Source organism: Rhinopithecus roxellana, chromosome 3 (genome assembly GCF_007565055.1).
Source record: "Rhinopithecus roxellana isolate Shanxi Qingling chromosome 3, ASM756505v1, whole genome shotgun sequence".
NCBI lineage: Eukaryota > Metazoa > Chordata > Mammalia > Primates > Cercopithecidae > Rhinopithecus > Rhinopithecus roxellana.
The window spans coordinates 4151205-4171087 of NC_044551.1; the positions used below are offsets into that span (position 1 = coordinate 4151205).

At 35.9% G+C, this 19883-nt stretch overlaps 1 protein-coding gene across 5 annotated transcripts in view; it reads left to right on the plus strand.

Annotated features, from left to right (window-relative positions):
- The window catches only part of ELOVL7 (ELOVL fatty acid elongase 7), a 112328-nt gene extending 93012 nt beyond the window's left edge, over positions 1-19316 (plus strand). For 4 of the 5 annotated variants that reach the window (XM_030927967.1, XM_030927969.1, XM_030927966.1 and 1 more), the window contains 5 exons: positions 4885-4965; positions 6186-6242; positions 8502-8607; positions 13422-13558; positions 16247-19316. In XM_030927967.1, the coding sequence (XP_030783827.1) occupies positions 4885-4965; positions 6186-6242; positions 8502-8607; positions 13422-13558; positions 16247-16456 (591 nt within the window). In that variant the 3' untranslated portion in view covers positions 16457-19316. Of the gene's footprint in view, positions 1-619; positions 811-4884; positions 4966-6185; positions 6243-8501; positions 8608-13421; positions 13559-16246 lie in introns of all 5 variants that reach the window. The other variant, XM_030927970.1, reaches the window with a different exon arrangement.
- Positions 19317-19883: the final 567 nt, after the last annotated feature.

The following is a 19883-nucleotide window of genomic DNA, read 5'->3' on the forward strand; positions in this document are numbered from 1 at the left end:
TGGGGTATCTATTTCTCTGGCTCCATACTTACAAAATTGTCTTGGGCTGGCCAAATCCCTCAACTGACAGTCAAAGCTTGTCTTAGCATACTCAGGATGCTATAAGAAATTATCATAGACTGGGTAGTTTATAAGCAATGGAAATTTATTTCTAACAGTTCTGAGGGTAGAAGTCTGAGATCAGGGTGCCAGCACTGTCGGGTACTGGTGAGGACCCTCTTCCAGGTTGCAGACTGCCATCTTCTCATTGTATTCTTACATGGGGAAAGAGGGCTTCCTGGGGTGCCTTTTATCAGGGCACTGACACCATCATGCAGGCGATCAAAGCATAACACAGCTCCTCTCCAGGAGGGCTTCTCTTTCCTTTTGGGTTCTGGTAACTACTACTTCCCCTAGCCTGTTGAGGCCTGGGGTTGTTGAGAGCCCCACTGTTTCTAGCCCCAGGATACTTCCTTATTCCTGTTTATTTATTTTCCACCTTTCTACAGATACTAGTGATCATTGTCCAAATAGCTCACAGTCAATAGTAGGATGTGGGTGCTCAATTAAAGAAATGTTGGTTGCTGTTAGTTATCCCTTGGCTAAGCAGGTGTGTACTCACATATTGTCTTTCTCTTAGATCCAAGAGTTGAAGATTGGCTCCTCATGTCCTCGCCTCTGCCGCAAACCATCCTTCTAGGATTCTATGTCTATTTTGTCACTTCTCTGGGACCAAAGCTCATGAAAAATCGCAAGCCCTTTGAACTCAAGAAAGTGATGATAACGTACAATTTTTTAATAGTACTCTTTTCTATATATATGTGTTATGAGGCAAGTGTCTTCAGTATTCCTAATGGGAGAATTTTGCCTGAGTTTTTCTGTCTATGTGTCATTATGTTTTCTGTTATAAGGGTAACCTTTGCAATTTAAGGAATTAAGAAACTGATCTCACTAGAGCAGGTATTTGCCAAAATAGTGTTAGGTATAGACCACATAGTAACCTCATTTGAGGATCTCGGTATAATCTATCTCACAGATAATGAGAAAAATTAACATCTAGTCCATGGATTTGTACGTAATTGCCTTAATGGATGATTGAATTAATCCATAAATTTTAGCTTTGAGGAAACTCATAACTTAAAGTAACATAGCTGGTAAGTGGAGGGCTGATATTTGAACCCGGGTCTGTCTGACATCAGAGTTCACTATGTCATCATCATGGTAGGAACCTTTGGTTTCTGGATACTCTGATGAACAATAGGATGGTAGATTGTTTTGGTTGGTTTAACTGGGCTTTGTGGAGACAGAGAGCACAAACTCATATAAAGCAGTAGGTGAGGGAGCCTGTTCATTAATTTTTTTTCCCATTAACTCACTAATTCATTACTGTTCCTTAATTGTTAGTAAGAGAGATGAGGCTCTTCCAGGACCCTAAAACAGATTCATGAATTCTCTCTCTTCCCCTGTGCTATTAACATGCCTCAGCCACCCCCGTGTATGTTCTTTTCTGAGATTCCTTCCTTCTTTTCCAACTCTGGCTGGCTTCATCATCCTTTTTTATCAACTTCCTCTATAGCATACCTCATGCTTAGTCATAAGTAGGGCTCATGAGGGCCCAATATGGCCCCACTGACCTCTCCTGACACCATAGTTTCTCCACATGTATTCTTCTGACCTGACTCTTGCTATAGATGCATCATATTGATCACTTTAAATCTACTCTGGCTGGCCAGGTGTGGTGGCCTACACCTGTAATCCTAGCACTTTGGTAGGCTGAAGTAAGAGGATTGCTTGAGCCCAGGAGTTTGAGACCAGCCTGGACAACATAGGGAGACCTCATATCTACGAAAAATACAAAAAAGATTAGCCCGGCATGGCGGTGCATGCCCGTGGTCCCAGCTACTTGGGAGGCTGAGGTGAGAGAATCACTTGAGCCTGGGAGATCGAGGCTGCAATGAGCCGTGATCATGTCTAGTGATGGAGCAAGACCCTGTCTCAAAATAAATAAATAAATAAATAAATAAATAGATGATAGATAGATAGATAGATAGATAGATAGATAGATAGATAGATAGATAGATGAAATACTCTGGCTTTATTTCTCACAGTCCTCCCTATAATCTGGACTCACTCTGCTGCTTTCCATTTCTTCTACTTTATTTTCAAAATTAACTCACAGGCCACTATTAATGTCCCTTCAGGAGTATGAGCAACTGAGAGGAAAACAGTGATAGAGGTGAGACCAAAGAAAACACAAGGTCCCAGCATGGTCTTAGGGGACAGCATGTTGTAGTAAGGTGTTAAGAACATACCTGGAAGCCAGGAGATTAGGGACTAGTTAGTTCTGGTTCTGCCACTGACTGGCTGCCTGATTTTTAGCAAGTTATTTAACCTCTCTGGGCCTCAGTTCTGTCATTTTATAAAGACAGGATTGAATCAAATAGTCACTAAGGTCCCTCCTTGCTCTCATATTCTTAGGGTCTATGTCTGATTTGTCATTGATTGTAATGTCCCCAAATATATTTCTCAGGCTTGGAAAGAATCCAGTCATCACCAGTCAGCTTTAATTCCTACTTGATGAATTACAATGTAAAAGAAGGTTTTAAAATATCTGAATTTGAGAGTTTCTGGCTCTCATTTACTGCTAATACTTGAGTTACTTATGTGTCAGTTTCAGGAACTACCTGCCAAATATAAATTATTACTTTTTGAATTCAGGGAATTCTTCCCCCCCGCCCCCCGCTCCAAAAAGGGTCTCTCTCTGTTGCCCAAGCTGGAGTACAGTAACACAATCTTGGCTCACTGCAGCCTTGACCTCCCAGACTCTAGTGATCCTCCCATCTCAGCCTCCCAAGTGGCTGGGACTACAGGCATGCACTACCATGTCTAGCTAATTTTTTGTATTTTTTGTAGAGATGGTGTTTTGCCATGTTGCCCAGACTGCTCTCAAACTCCTAGGCTCTAGTGATCCACCTGCCTGAGCCTCCCAAAGTGCTGGGATTAGAGGTGTGACCCACTGGGCCTGGCCTAATTTTTCTTATTACTAGCCTGGAATACAGACATATATGTAAAAAGTTCCACAGGCTGTTGGAATGTTCTTAAACGTTCTTCTTTATTTAAACAAAGGCTTTTAATAGCCACACAGCATGCCATCCATCTGTTGATGGCACATCTGAACACATGGTTTATTGTATGGAGTATGATTTCATTTGGTTAACAAAGCAAACACCTCCACCAGTGATGTTAGGCCAAATTTGAGGAAGTTGAAAGGGAAGCACATCAGACTCAAGGAACTCAGATGCCTTCTTGCGTAGTGATTGTTTGAAAGTGCTAGTTACTTGGCACCAGTCAGACACTAGCAGAGACCACTTAAGACCCAACAGAAGACCAAGTCACACAACTTTCATTCAACACAGTGCTTGTTTGGGGTAGGGTAAGGTGGAGAATTATTCATCACAATTCCAGTAAATAGCTCCTGGCCATGGAGTGTTACGTTAGTCAAAAATGAGTCGGAGCACAAGAGTATATGAGGACACTCACTCACAGTAGGATTTTCAAAACAGAATTAGCCATTTCTATGTCATGTCCCCTTTTTCATTTGGCAAAATCTATTGATTTGTTTTTGTTAAATATTTTTCTCATTTATGAAATATATGTCTTGTGCTTTTCTGAGTCTTAATTTTCAAGATTTTATAACTTACCAAGTTAACAGTGTGATTAAATTATCTTATAAGTCAAGCTAGGGGCTAGTCTCAGAAAAGAGCGATGCATTTTATAATACCATAGTGTCTAATAATTGTTCTTCGTTTCTTTTCTTTACACCATCAGAATTTTATTCTGACAATGCCTCATAAGCTTTTGTTTTTAGAATTTAATTTATTGTAAGGTTGCAATTTTAGCTTTAATAGTAATTAAAACTAGAAATTTAAAATATGATTCAATGGCAGAAAAGGATATAACCATTATACTGAGAGAGAAGATCTCCCAGGGCAGATTTGGCGTGTATGAGAATAAGAAGTCAGAAAAGAGAAGAACTGATCGTATTGTCGGTACCCTAAATTAAGCCAATCATTTCATGTATGTGTTAAGTTAAAATTGGAGCCCTTGGCTTTTCCTTTTCAGATACTGTTTTAAAAGAAGACCTTCCCACCATCAGACTGAAAGAATGTCAGTATAATCTTTATAATCTTTGAATTACAGTTCAGATTTATCAACAATAGGCTCTTTCTTCTCACCAACAGCCTTGGATCACTTTGTGGGTGTGTTGGAATTAAGGCCTGCCAGATTGCACTTTTATTGTTAACAAGAGCATTTTCTTCTTTTACTTGTCTTGTGAATCCACAGTAAAACTATTAATAATATCTGAGCCATGGACTACCACCTCACATCACACTCACCAGCCAATGATGAGAAAAGCCCAGTTTTCGCAGCCATCTTAGGAGTACATTGAGGCATTTTGGTTTGCATGTTTAGTTATTGACTAATAGAAAGACTGGAAATTGCTAGAAATGACTGATTCAGATCCAAGTGTCCCCTTTAAGAGTATAGAAACACATTCACTCACACATATAGAGATGAACCTAAGATATGTCACCTACCAGTATTTGCTGTTTAAGCAAAACACTGCAAGTGTTTTATTCTTCACATGTTAGAATAATCATCCCAAGAGATGAGCATTTTAGTCAGAACACAGTTTATATAAATAATATATGGGTTTGTGGTTTTGAAAATTCTTGATATCAAGCTCTGATATCAAGCATGTTCATAGTTTGTATTTGTTCCAGCTACCTTTTCCTCTGCACTGACTCAGCTGAAAATGTAATGAAGAGACACTATCAGAACTACCTTTGTTGTGGCTGTTGGGAAAATGCTTTCCTTTTTTAATATGCATGTGCTCTCTTGCAGTTTGTGATGTCTGGCTGGGGTATAGGTTATTCATTTCGATGTGAAATTGTTGACTATTCACAGTCACCCACAGCTTTGAGGGTAAGTTTCTCTTTGAAAAAACTTGAAATTCAAAATCAATGTTAAAATTTTGTGAACTGTTTGTAACATTGAATGTAAACTTAGAATAAGCAAATGACTCAGTTATCAGATTGTGTGTGTTGTGGTGGAGAAAGTGAAAAATTACAAGAATAAAAGAAAGTCACATGTATAATTTTGTATAAAATGAAAATTGGTGCTTTTCTTTTTGAATTTTTTGGATTTAAAAATACATTAACATCTGGGTCCTCAAAAAATTGAAAATAGAATTACCATAAGATCCAGCAATTCCACTTCTGGGTATATACCTAAAAGAACTGAAAACAGATACTTGAAGAGATATTTGTATACTCATGTTTATAGCAGTATTATTCATAATAGCCAAAAGGTAGAAGCAACTCAATAGTCCATGGATAGATAAATGGATAAACAAGGCCAGGCGCAGTGGCTCACGCCTGTAATCCTAGCACTTTGGGAGGCCGAAGCGGGTGGATTGCCTGAGCTCAGAAGTTTGAGACCGGGCAACGTGGTGAAACCCTGTTTCTACTACAATACAATAATTAGCTGGGCATGGCAGCATGGGTCTGTAGTCCCAGCTACTCGGGAGGCTGAGGCAGGAAAATCGCTTGAACCCAGGAGGCAGAGGTTGCAGTGAGCCGAGATCGCAACATTGCACTCCAACCTAGGTGACAAAGTGAGACTCCGTCTCAAAAAAAAAAAAAAAAAAAAAAGATAAATAAGATAAATGGATAAACAAAATGTGGCATATGCATAGAATGGAATATGATTCGGCCTTTAAAAGGAAGGGAATTCTAACTCATGCTGCAACACGGATGAACCCTGAGAACACTATGCAAAGTGAAATAATTAGGTCACAAAAGGACAAATACTGCATGATTTGGCTTACATGAGGAGCCTAGAGTAGTCAAATTCATAGACACAAAAAGTAGAATTGTAGCTGGGGTGAGGGGAAAGGGGGAATGGGATGTCGTTTAGTGGGTGTAGTTTCAATTTTGCAAGATGAAAGAAGTTCTATGGATGAATGGTGGTAATGGTTGAACAACAATGTGAAAGGTACTTAATGCCACTTAACTGTGCACTATAAAATGGTTAACATGACAGATTTTATGTTATGCATATTTTACCAAAATTTAAAAATACAAGCTTTTCTTCCATATACAAAGCAAAATAAAATAAATTTAGATTTATTTGTGCTTCTGCAGATGGCACGTACCTGCTGGCTTTATTACTTCTCCAAATTTGTTGAGCTATTAGATACGGTGAGTATATGGCCACCACATCTGGTAAATGTTTGATCTTAAATGTTTGATCTTTCAATGAAACCAATAAACTGCTGTAGTTTCAGTTGTCTGATAACTTTGGTCATTTCTCCTTTTCGGGCAGACCTACTGTTATCTGTTTTACCTTTTATTATCAGTAACTTTAGAGAATAGATAGGATAACCTTATTTTTTCAGTATTTTGCAAACTCTAAAAGGTTTCTTTTATGTAGCTATCAGTTGATTAAGATAAGCACGGTAACTGTGTCATATACTACAAAACTGCATCTTTATATAGATGGATGACAGTTGCTTTATGAATCAAGTTCAGGAAGTAAAAAGCAGAAAACATCTTACCTTTTTTTTTTTTTTAATCCCAAAGCACAGTCATCTATATTCCTTTAGGAGGATAAATGCTTAAAAATTCATAAACTTACGTGAGAATGTTGCATTACCCCTGGGGTATCAGTAATTCAGCTGCTTTTCTGAAGTCTTTGCTTACTGGGCCCTATCTCTTCCTACTTTAGATCCTAGTGAGGATCACCTCTGAACTTGTATGAACGGGTCCTGGGAGAAGCAAGTGTCATGAATTAGGTCTGTGATTTAGAGGAGAAAGCCATGAACCTTTGTTTCCAGAGGAGCTTAGGAAAGCTGAATATTTGTTGTATCTTTGCAGCAAGTGTATCTTGGTTATTTGGAGCTAGTTTTGGCTCTGAGACTGAAAAGTGTGTTTTCTTTGGAATGCATACCATGATATTTCTTGTAGGAAATCTCAATATGCTTCACCTTTTGAAATGACTAATCACATAACGTTAGAACTGGAAAGGACTTCTGTGAACATACAATCTAGTGGTTCTCGAACTTTATGCGTTTAGCGTCACCTGGAAGACTTGTTAAAACACAGATGCCTCAACCCCCTACTCCCAGAGTTTCTGATTCACTAGGCCTTGGATTGGGGCTCAAAATTTGCATCTAACAAGTTCTCGGATGATGCTAATACAGGGACCACATTTTGAGAACCTGTATTCTAGTGGTTCTCAGCCCGCATTGTGCAATAGAATTAATTGCATTAGGGAAAATGACAACGACAAAAAAAGGCCCTACCTCCAGAGATTTGGTGCCAAATGGTTTGGAACAGAGACCAAGCATAGCTATTTTTAAAAAGCTTCTTGGATATTGTAATATGCAGCCAGGGTTGAGAAGCATTAGTCCAGAACCTTCACTCTGAGAAATTGAAGCCAAGAAGTTAAGTGACTTACCCAGAGGAATGCTCCTACTAAGTGGAACGAGGACCTAGATTGTTAGTGTATGGCTTTTTCTGTTGCACCACTCAGCCTTCTTCCATGTGCATAAGCAAATGCATTTTGCACTTGGAAATGTGCAAACTTTCCATATTCTCAGTTGGTTTGCATATTCTCAGTTCCAGCTTCCATAAGGAAACTGTACTGCTTCTATGTCCTTCCCTAAACTACATTTCTCAAATACTCCTCTTAATACTTTTCTTTGTGCTATTCTATTTAGTCTTGTATTTAAAAATCTTAACACTTGTATTCTGAATTTCACTTTGGAATATTTTTTAAACATTTCCCCCTCTCCCAAATTCTGCCATCTTGTTTATAGGGTTTTTACAAACCACTGGGTAATGTTCACTCTGAGTGTTACCTTCCTTCCCCTTCTCATTGTTTTCTATACAGTTTTGCTTTATTTTCCCTCATATTTCTCAAATTAACTTTTCAACTTTTTCTCCCTTCATTTTTCTTTAATAATAATTTGCTAACTTTTGATTTGTTGCAAGTCCTCTTCGTTTGCCTAATCCCTTATCCATATCGGTAAGATGTATTAGAGAGCAATGTAGATTATTTCAATCCTAAGTCTTCTGCTTTCCCATATACTTCAAAATCCACTGGAATTTTTTTTTTTTTTTTTTTTTTTTTTTTTTTTTTTTTACTAATACAGTTTCTTTCAATAATTTTTGGCCATATTCCTTACTTTATATCTTTGATTTTTAAATCTGCATACAATTTCTTTTCACCTTTTTGTTGGTTCTTCCATGTGTAGGCATCATACCTAAGTTACTTCATAATAATGAGATTTTGAGCTGCCCTCTGGGGAATTAGCTGCTTCTGTAAGCATTCTATAAGGCAACGCTTTTAGAGGAAATCATGATATGAAATACTTTGCACTTTGCCAATATTTTAATAATACTCAATACACTATCACATGATTTTCTATGAACTTGATATTCTTTAAATTATTTCAGATCTTTTTTGTTCTGCGCAAGAAAAATAACCAAGTGACTTTCCTTCATGTATTCCATCATACCATCATGCCGTGGACCTGGTGGTTTGGAGTCAAATTTGCTGCAGGTAGATAAGGGGAAGTTGGGATCATGTGTTATAAACAATAACATTTCTATATGCTATAAACAAAATATTTTTCTGAAATGTGATTTACAAGAAACTCAAAAAATCAAAGAGTCACTTTGTTTCTACTTCTTTCATTAACTATTACTTGAAAAATAAACGTGAGACTCATAATAATTAGGTTTACCCCACTCTTTAGATATGCATAACTTCTCGGCACAGCCTTCTACACATATTCTTTAGTCGTTTTGTTTGTATTTTATTATTTTCCCAGGGAGGTTTATTAAATACATTTAAATAAATAAATATTATAAACAAACAAATAAAATGGCAAAAGCTTTGACTTTATGGAAGTATAGAGAACAATTTCCTGCATGTTTCCAGGAAGTTAGAATGCTTATCTCAAATTCTGTGTCTTATTCGCCTTCAAATTTCTAATAGCTGACACACACTGTAACCCCAACAGCTCTTTAAAGATGTGTCAAATTGTGGTTACCCCAACTTCCTAAAGCATCCTACCATATTAAAGAATGTGTTGATACTATTTTTAAGGTCCAAAATAGTTTAATTTGAAAGCGTGGAAAACAGGTTGGTTGTTTCTTTTTCGTTTTAGGCTTCTGAACGTCTAGAATTGGAGAAACCAGAAGTAATTTTATCCTATTATACAGTTTTAAATAAGTGATATCCCCAAGGATATATTTTTACCTTAGGAAAATTTGGTTGGGGGATTTATTTGCTCCAGTTTCTTAAATTTTAAAAATCTTCAAATAGACCCATAGTTCGTAACATTTCTATGAATAGCTTGCCTCTTTTGGCCTTTCTGACTCTGCCAGACTAAAAGAAAGGGGGAACCACAATTGAGGAACTCTTGTTTGAGTTCTAGACTCTCTAAGCATGGAGGAAAAAGATCTGCATGTCTCAGAGCATGAGAGGACATGGATAAGCCCGTGTCAGGAAGGGGATGCCAAAACTCAGAGGAGCCACAGGGGCTGTGAATCATGAGTGAACAGCTGTCGCTACCATGGCTTATGGGCATCGGATTTTCCAGGATGTAAAGTACCTCCTTGCTCAAAACTGGCTGCTTTTTCTTACGAGGTTTGTTAGTATAAACATTTCATTTACATTAAAACAAGATAGTCTCAGCGGTGTCCATTTGCCAAATCAACAGTGACTATATTAATCTCCATTATTTTACTTATCCTTACTTTCTGTGTTTCTGTTTCCTCTTATATGCATATTGCCCCTTCCCATTCTTTCTACAGTGATATACATTGACACTTACTGGTGTTTGTGAAAAACTGGAAAATACCTAAACACTCACTAATAGAGTGGTTATTATTACTTGTGTGTATATAACTGTGAAACAAATGATATTGAGAGGTATTAAATGTCCTAAAATGAGGATTCTATACACAAAGATTTAACAAAGCTCATCTTTTTTGTTAAGCGGCTTGACTCCAAAATTATTAGAAGTAGATGAACTTATTCTATTTTTAAAGTATGCTACAAAAGGTGCTTTCACATCCTTATAGTTTATTTATTCTGATTTCTCCCATGAGGCCAGGATACACACTGAAAACTAAATGTGAATAGAAGAAAGATTGGAAGGCAATATCCCAAAATATAAACAGAGGTAATTGGGAGATATTGAAACAAAAAGTGTTTTTTTTCTCCCTCTGTATTTCCCTCCCTTTCTCTATATTTTCTAATTTTTAAATACTGAATATCTGACAGTTAAAGAATGGGAAAAATAAATTTTATTTAATGAATACAATTGAGCATTTTTCTAACTTCTGTGTTTGAGTTCACTGATAGTGTGGTTTCCATTTCAAAAGCAAGCAGTGCTTTCAATAATGAGAATTTAAATATGATATACCTCAACTTTTTTTTTTTGAGCCAGAGTTTCACTCTTGTTGCCCAAGTGGAGTGCAATGGTGTGATCTCGGATCACTGCAACCTCCTCTTCCCAGGTTCAAGCGACATACCACAGTTTTTAAATGGTACTATGTTTATGGACATCAGTCACTTTATAACAGGTTTCTTGTCCACACCTTAATCCTTCTTCTTCTTTACAAAATGAAAATAGTACAAGATAGTTTTCTTCTCTCTCATATGTTCCATGCATTGGCACTTCTGTTCAGTCTTACATGTGGAATTCTAGTAAACACTTGTTTAGCAGACCTGATACCTATTTCAGTGACAAACACAGCAACAAAAGCTGTTCCCAGAAATGTTTGGTACTGATGTCCATTCCTAGAATGAAACTGTCCATTCTAAACTGTTCTTTGCAAAACGTGAGCACAGCTGATCTCTATCTAGTATTTAATTTCCTGTTTTTCTGTTGTACTCTTCAATAGGGTAATAGCAATCCAGCTTTTCTTTTGAATAGGATGAAAATATTTCTGTGGTAGGTTTTTATATTAATTATAATATTAATTATAAGAATTATAATATTAATTTATGCATATATCCCCTTCCAGAGATAGGGAGAATTGTGATAATTACCCAAGTGATTCCTTTGTTTTGTGCAAAGGAGTAAAATGTTATGAGTACTAATCATAATTCATTCTGAGATATTTGTTTACAGACCCATTATCATAAAGCAGAAAACAAACAGGCTTAGAAAATATTTTGTTAGGAAAGCTTTCCAAAGAATATACAAAAAACATTCCTAATTAAAATATGGTGGTTTTGTAAATAAACTTATTAAAATATCTTGTCAGAAAATAATCATAACTAGAGAAAGTAAACATGTTACTTTTATTTGATAGCTTATTTGATCAGTAAACCTTACTAAACACTTTTGGCTACACTAGTGCTTTGTTAAATCCCTGTGTCTAACATCCTCATTTTAGGACATTTAATGGTGACAGTATCCAAACAGAAAATAGGCACTCCTCTATTAAATAATAGGAGAGGTGTCTTAGAAAAGCTCTGACATAGTTCCATATCAAAGGTGAAATAGATTTCCTGTGTATTATTATGAAACACAAATGAATTTGAGAGGTATTTGGCTTATCTTCCTTTTAAGCACCTTGACTCCTAAACTATCAGTAGTAGACAACTATTCTATTTTTAAATTAACCTAGAAAAGGTGTTCTTACACCACAATAATGTGTTTATTCAGATTTCCTTTGGGAAAGAAGACCAATCCAAATGTAAATAATACAAGCTGGAAAGTTGTTAATAAGCTTAATTAATTCAGTTCCTTCTGACTTGAAATTTATGGTAATTGAGGGATTAGCTAAAATATGGCTTTCTCTCGTCAGAAGGAGACAGTTTATGTAGAACAGTTATGTAGAACAGTTATGTAGAATGAGGCTTTGGGAGACTACTTAACTACTTAAAAGTAATTATTTAAAACAGGTTATTTTAACAGAGTACTTAAGCATTGCTAGTATCTAGAAATATCTAGAATTGCTGCAATTATGAATAATTATTTAAAAGCAATTTCTACTGTGTAACGGTTTTATTAGATTTCTCATTAGATTATATTAGAAGTGATGAATTTGTATTTTCCTTTAAACTTTCTGTAATGCATAGTGTTTATGAATTCAGTTCTTCTATCATAATCTAAATTGATGAGATTTTGCTTTATTTCCAGAATTAAAGAATGCTGGAATTAAGAAAATAGAATGTTTCCGAGAAAAATGTAAATTCCAGGTCAACATTACTAAGCTGAGTCAGGCTATACATAAAAAACACATATTCTTCCAGATTGTTCTCTTAGGCAAGGGACCCCAGGGAGAGTGTTCCCTCCGCCACACTTTCAGCTAAACACCATTACCCCTTCTGCTGTATTACTGGTCCAGCTAAAGACAACTGAAGTGATCTTTTCTTACATTCCCATGTGTTCTTTGCTTCTATTCTCAACTGAAGGGGATCGGTAGGAAATGTGGTGAAATGAGAAGAGGAAAACCAAGATAGGAAGGCATAATCAACTGGAAGCCGTAAATAAGGATGGTGTAACAGTTAGTAGATATTTACTTTGGGAAAACAATAATTCATTAAAGTAAATTCAGCAGTTTGCTAATGAAAGCCAGTGGTTTTACTGCCAAAATTATTTAATGAAGATTATTGAGAGTAGGAAAAGTAAATTTGATTCCACACATAATACAAAAATATTCTTAGCAGTTTATTCAGAATAGCCCAATTTGGAAGCAACCCACATATCTGTCGATAGGAGAATGGGTAACTAATGATGCATTTATATGGTATAATACTACACAGCGGTAAAAAGACAAACTACCAATATATGTACCAGGTACAAAAGAGTACATCCTGTGTAATTCCATTTATGTGAAGTTTAATAGCAGACAAAAGTAATAGTTGGTGATAAGAAGTTAAAGCTACCTTGGGAGCTCATGGGAATCTTAAGTGGTGTTGGAAATGTTCTATATCTTGATCTTGGTAGTGACATGGGTGTATACATACGTGAAAAATCATCAAGTTAAGATTAATTTGTATATTTTTATACGTTAACCCTCACTAAAATATGAATGTTATTACTATTATTTAGCAACATATATTTAAAAGGTAACTCAACTAAGTGTAAGTAAACTCAAATCGTAAGACCACCTTAAGCTAAGATATAACAAAATAAAGATATGCTAATTTACTTTCTCAGGTTCATAGCTTATGTTTTACTAAATATACTATCCAGCCCCCTCTAAGTTGATAGTTATTTAACAGGATTGATATTTTATATATTTGTTTCCAAAATTCAAGAAATAATTATACAAAAATCTCAGTTCAGACGAAAATGTGGTTCATTTTAAGGAACAATGGCCCCATGTTACACTAATTTTATTTTCCAGGTGGTTTGGGAACATTCCATGCCCTTCTAAATACAGCTGTACATGTAGTCATGTATTCCTACTACGGACTCTCTGCACTGGGACCAGCCTACCAGAAGTATTTGTGGTGGAAAAAATATTTGACATCATTACAGCTTGTGAGTAATTAATTGTCTTTAAAACCATATATGAAGCAACTACAGTCACTTGTTTTCACTGTGAACTAGGATACTAGTTAAATAAAAAAGAAAGTTAACAAAACAATAGAGGTAGAGTGTCTGTCCCCTACATGATATGCCATCATTGTTCTTAATAACATTAGATGAACTTTGGTAACCAAAAGGCTGAGACAATTAAACAAGTGTGCATTTTTATGCCATCTTTATACTATTTTATGCATTTATACAAGAATAAATAAATGTGTGATTAAAATAACTCCAAAGTTATATGACCCTCAATAGGCATAATACCTATTAGAAATTAGAAACTCCATTAGCTCTAGATGGCCTTGAGGGAATGCAACTTTGAGGGAACGATGAGCCTTCCTGTGTGCTTACCTATCTAGTCCTAACATTTATAAGTCCATCTTTCCTCCAGTCAATAAAAAGCATTGTGAGAGAATTAAACATGTAGAAGGTTAGACCAACATATATGTATTACCTAAATTTGAATACTGCCCTTACATAAACAACGTTTGAAAGAGCAGAGGCACTCAGTTTAAACCTAATAATACATTCTAAGCATTAATTCTCAAAATATATGGTATTTAACTTTTTTGGAGACTCATTATGGGTTTGAGATGATGATTTGCTTTACATTTTATTGGTGTCCATTAAAAGGAGAATTCTACCATCCTTGTATTTCCACATTTGCAATCTAGGATAAATTGATAGTCATATTCTGCCAGTAACATCAATGAGAAAGTATGAATTTGATTTAGATAGCATGTTGAAGATTAATTCTTTATTAAAATTCTGTAACTTCCTAAATGAAATTTGGCACATTCATATAATGTATTCTCCCAGGTGAGAGACTGACATTTTAATGTGTAAGGATCCTAAATCAAGATCAGAGTATTTCCTTGCAGAGTTATTTGTTGTATCTGAAACAGGCAGCAAACTAAATGACCAACCATAAGGAAATGGTAAGACAGATTATTTTAATTCATACTTTGAGATACTATGAAGTCATGAAAATTACTCACCATTGCTTCTTTAAAAAATATTATTTTCTCAAAGTAGTATATGCTCATTGCAAATATGTGAGAACACCTAATTAAGAAAAGAGAAAAAAATACATGTAATTCTGCCACCCAGGGATAATCACTGATGATATTTTTATTTTGTTATCATTCAGTTTTTCTCTCAGGCATATGTGTACACCTTTTACATTATTTGTATAGATTGCATACATAATTTTGTATTTTGTATTTAGGCTTTTTTTTTCTCTTAGCATACTCTTAAATGTTGTACAAACTTTTTAATAATGTGGAAAAATATGGATGTAGAAAAAACAGGATGAACATTTGTTTATTATATTCTCAAAGATGTCAATTACACACAAACATACACATGCATAGAATGTTGAGGACATCGCTTAGCCTTCCTAAAGTTTTTTTTCTCTTTTGCAAAATGAGAGGAATAAGTGGCTATACTATGGGAACGTCATAAATATACATTAAGATAATGCAAGGAAAGTTGATGATGATAAGGATAAAATGATAATAAAATAAACTATATGAAAATCTTAACCATGATTAATAAGACCAATTTTGGGTAATTGTTACCTATTTCTTTATAGAGTTTTACTTTTCTAAAATTTCTGCAGAACACATGTTGCTTTTTTATCAGGGAAAACCTGATAACCAGAAAATCTGAATATTAGCTTAGAAAAGGTCCCTCTTGGGACTGTGTAAGATGTTCTGCCCCACAGAGCCCTTGAGCACTACTAGAAGGGCCACCAGTTCTCTCTCACACCTTATAGATTCTCTGCCTCAGTTGGCAGTTCAGACCCTTTTTTTTTTTTTTTTTTTTGACATGGAATCTCACTCTGTCACCCAGGCTAGAGTGCAGTGGCAGAATTTCGGCTCACTGCAACCTCCGCCTCCCAGGTTCAAGCAATTCTTCTGCCTCAGCCTCCTGAGTAGCTGGGACTACAGGCACCTGGCTAATTTTTGTATTTTTAGTAGAGACGGGGTTTCACTATCTTGGCCAGGCTGGTCTCCAACTCCTGACCTCGTGATCCACCCGCCTCAGCCTCCCAAAGTGCTGGGATTACAGTCGTAAGCCACTGCACCTGGCCCAGACACATTTTTATCTATGACCATGGAAGACAAGTGGCAGGTATAAGGACTCAGAGATGCTTTGGCTACTACAAAATTCAAGGGGCTTTAAGTAAAATGTAATTATTTTCCAAAAATTAAAATATCTGGCCCAATAACAGGACAGAATATTTGAAATTGAAATCATCCTGAAAAAATAGGCCACAATGTAGTACATGGTCATTTCATCATAGTCAAGGACTCAAGTCAGAAACTTATAGGGAAAACCTTCTCTGTTGATTCTCTTGAGTCGTCAAAAAGTTGCTGCACTGCACAGCTCCAGGGAACATTTAAATATAGACCCTGCGGGTGTACCATTTTGTGGTTCTGAATAGTAGATCCATACTTCCAACTGGCTTTTGACATTATACTACCCATTATCACTCCCAGGGAGGCTAGATTTAAAGATGGACTTCTCTGCCCAACAATGCACTCCCTGCACTTTGGGAGTGCATAAACATAGGTAGGTAAAGAATTGTAACTCTCGATATCTGAATAATTTTTTTTTCATGTTTTCATTTCTTAGGTCCAGTTTGTTATTGTCACCATCCACATAAGCCAGTTCTTTTTCATGGAGGATTGCAAGTATCAGTTTCCAGTCTTTGCGTGCATCATAATGAGTTACAGTTGCATGTTTCTGCTGCTCTTTCTCCATTTTTGGTACTGTGCTTACACCAAAGGTCAGAGGTTGCCCAAAACTGTGAAAAATGGAACTTGTAAAAACAAAGATAACTGAAGCCCAACATAAGACTATGATCGAAACTGATACATTGTCTTCCTTGACAATCAAGAGATATTTGCCTATGCAGTACATTTTGTATATTTTTCAAAACTAAAAGCTTGTATTTTTATGATAAGTTATTGGGATGTCTGATATTTGAGAGCCCGAAGCTTCCAGATAACAGTCTTCTGAAAATTAGAGCCTACAGCAGCCAGAAGTTTTTGTTTTTTGTTTTTTGTGTTTTTTTAGCTGCTTTTAAACCTAATCCAAAGGTTTTGTTTAACACATTTTGTTACAGTGAAAAAAAGATGTGAAGCAATACAGTACTCTTCAAGGAAGTCTAATAAAGATGAAAAATATCATTAGATATTTTGAGCACAGACAGAGATCCATGTGTTACAATAGATTCCTTCTGCCAGGTCTGGAAAGTCTGGAAACCAACCATAGGCCCTGGCTTTGTCATTTATTGGCTGTATTCAGAAGATACTATGTTTGCTCTAGAGTTAACTCCCATTTTAGCAAGCTAGCACAGGTGAAAATTGAGTGAGTTTTTGATAACTTGTCATTCAAAATCATTCATGATAATTTTCAATGGATCTTTTGAGTAGCCATCACCAGTTTTGCTGATAAGACTTCCTCACAACCCATTTGTTGTACAAACTGTTTCGGAGTAACCATACTTTGGGTTAGTACGCTAATGCACTTGACACCGAGTTTCATTCAGTTGATTATTTTCAAAACAAGGTGATTTGTTTTAATGGGTTAATGAACACTTTGCTATTACTGTTTTACAATTAACTTTGTAGATCTCTGGAAAGAAGTGAATTTGTCAATGAAAAAAGTACTGTGTGGTTCAGTGGGAAAAACCTGTTGTCTGTTATAGTATCACATCACCGTCTTACATTGTCATGGTTTAAATTATTATCTTGGTTAAATATATAGGTTAGATACTTAAATGTTCATATCATGAGCACACTACAGGTACTACCCTTAAATTATAAATAATATTACCCATTGTACACAGTTTCCAGATATGGTTTAGAGTGACTGTGAAGCAACTAGAGGCAAACTGTGGCACAGAGAATATCCAGGGGAAAATTGATTATGTAAGCAAGAGCTGTTCTACTTTGAGAGAGAGACAGACAGACTATATAATAGTTATAGATTATATAATTAATGTTATAGATACACTGACCAATAAAGTATTTTCTGAAATTATGAATTAATTAACAACCTGGATTTCTGTTTCCAGACCTATAAACCATGTAATGAAAGACTGAAATACATTTGGCATAGGCTTTGTTTCTTTAAAATTGCTACTTTCTAAAATTCTGTTACTTTTACATTTTCCTGTTAGAGAATCAAAACTACTAGTCAGTAGAGTTTTGTCCAAGAAATAACAATATTTGGACATTTGTGAATTTTTCCCTATTTTTTTCTTCTTTTATTTATAGTCAATTTTGAAGGACTGTTTATGTTTGTAGGACTTTAAACAACTAGTACTTAAAGCCCCAGTGAATGTTGAACACACAGAGATACTTATTGTACAACAATGCCTAAGTTTTACTCAATACCATGGCCTTTTATGTTTACATTTACCAGATTCATAAGGTTATTTGCCTTTAAGTGATCTTTTGTGATTTTACTTGATTACTGTATGAGAAGGTAAAGGTTGATAAATGGGAGTAATTATATATATAACATTGATTATTTTTTTTTCTGAAGCAGAGTTTTACTCTTGTTGACCAGGCTAGAGTGCAATGGCGCGATCTTGGCTCACTGCAACCTCACCTCTCTGGTTCAAGTGATTCTCCTGCCTCAGCCTCCCAAGTAGCTGGGATTACAGGTGCCTGCCACCACGCCCAGCTGATTTTTGTATTTTTAGTAGATACAGGGTTGGCCAGGCTGGTCTCGAACTCCTGACCTCAGGTGATCCTCCCACCTCGCACTCCCAAAGTGCTGGCATTACAGGGGTGAGCCCCTGCACCTGGCCATAATTTTATATTTTTAGAAAAAAAAAAGAATAAAGGACAAAAGAGCACAGCTAAATGAAACTACTGCTCTAATTTATTCCACTGGAAGGGTCTCAGGACTCCTTAACTGTTTTCCAGGTTTGGCTCTTCATATCTAACCTGTGCTAAAATGAGAAGGTATGCTAGGTGCTGTTATAAATCACATCATTTCCAAAGACCCCAAGTAGTATAGAGACCAAAATGAGGCAAAAATAAAAGAGATGAAACAGGAGAGTTTATTTCTTGCATACTTTCCGACCTTCATCATACAACCTCTCCTAACCTCCCCCTAGTCTTTAAAATGTTTAACTTGCCTATGAGCTAACATGTAATAAAGCACGTACTCAATTATATGAATAGAAGTGGAGAGCCAGAATGCTACAAAAGAAATCACAGCTGCTAGAAGTATCCTCCATAGAAACATCAACATGATTGTGGATCAAAATGATTTTCACTGGATATAGAATTTGTATGGGCCATATTTATTAAAAGAGTTCTGTGTCGTTACATAGAGTTCCTTTGGGATTTCATCCCACTTTTCAGGACTTAACTTGTTTGGGTTTGCTTACCTAACAAGCAACAACAACAACAAAATAAACAGTTACAAAATCTAGTTTATTACATAAATCTCTACGAATCCTTGAGGGCCTATATCTATATTATAAATAAATACATATATAGATTTTTAAATATCTATGGGACTTTGCCATTTACAGCCTTAATTATTAAATTATGAGATTATATTCTCTCCATTACCCTTTATTTCTGTTAACTTTTTAAAGACTGGAACATTCTGTGGATGTTGTCAAAGTTTGAGTTTGTTTTTCCGTGTACTATAATAAATTTGTGGTATCGCATGTATATGTGTTGTGTGTATTTTTCATTTTGGAATCTAACTGCATGTGTTTGCATGGGTTGGTGGCTTTTAATTTGAATACTCACCAATCAAAGTTATTTTACATATTTCTTGTACACGTGCTGTGTTCACCTTTGGGATACACAGATACCTGGGACATAATTGGGATCTCCTGGAGCTTACCAACTGGTGGATGAAATTATGTGACAGGGCAGTAGATGATAGGTGCCAGATGAGTGACAGTTCTGCCACTTCGCAGACAGGGAAGACTCTATGAAGGAATTTGAATTTGAGTTATGTGTTTTAGTTTTACAGAATTTCAAAATTGGTGGTATGTTAGTAGGCAAGGTTTTTTAAGTGGAGAGAATTAACAAAAAAGAATAATTTTGCCATCCTGCTGGCTCTAATAAATGGGATCACTGGTTGCTAAAACAATTAGATGAAAGGTTGATGGGGATGGCTTGTGCTGATACGACTGAACCCATTGATCAATCTTAATGTCATTCAGAGTGGGACAACCAGATGTTTTGTCTCTTAATACACTATAATACTCTGAGGTTTTCATGGCAAAAAT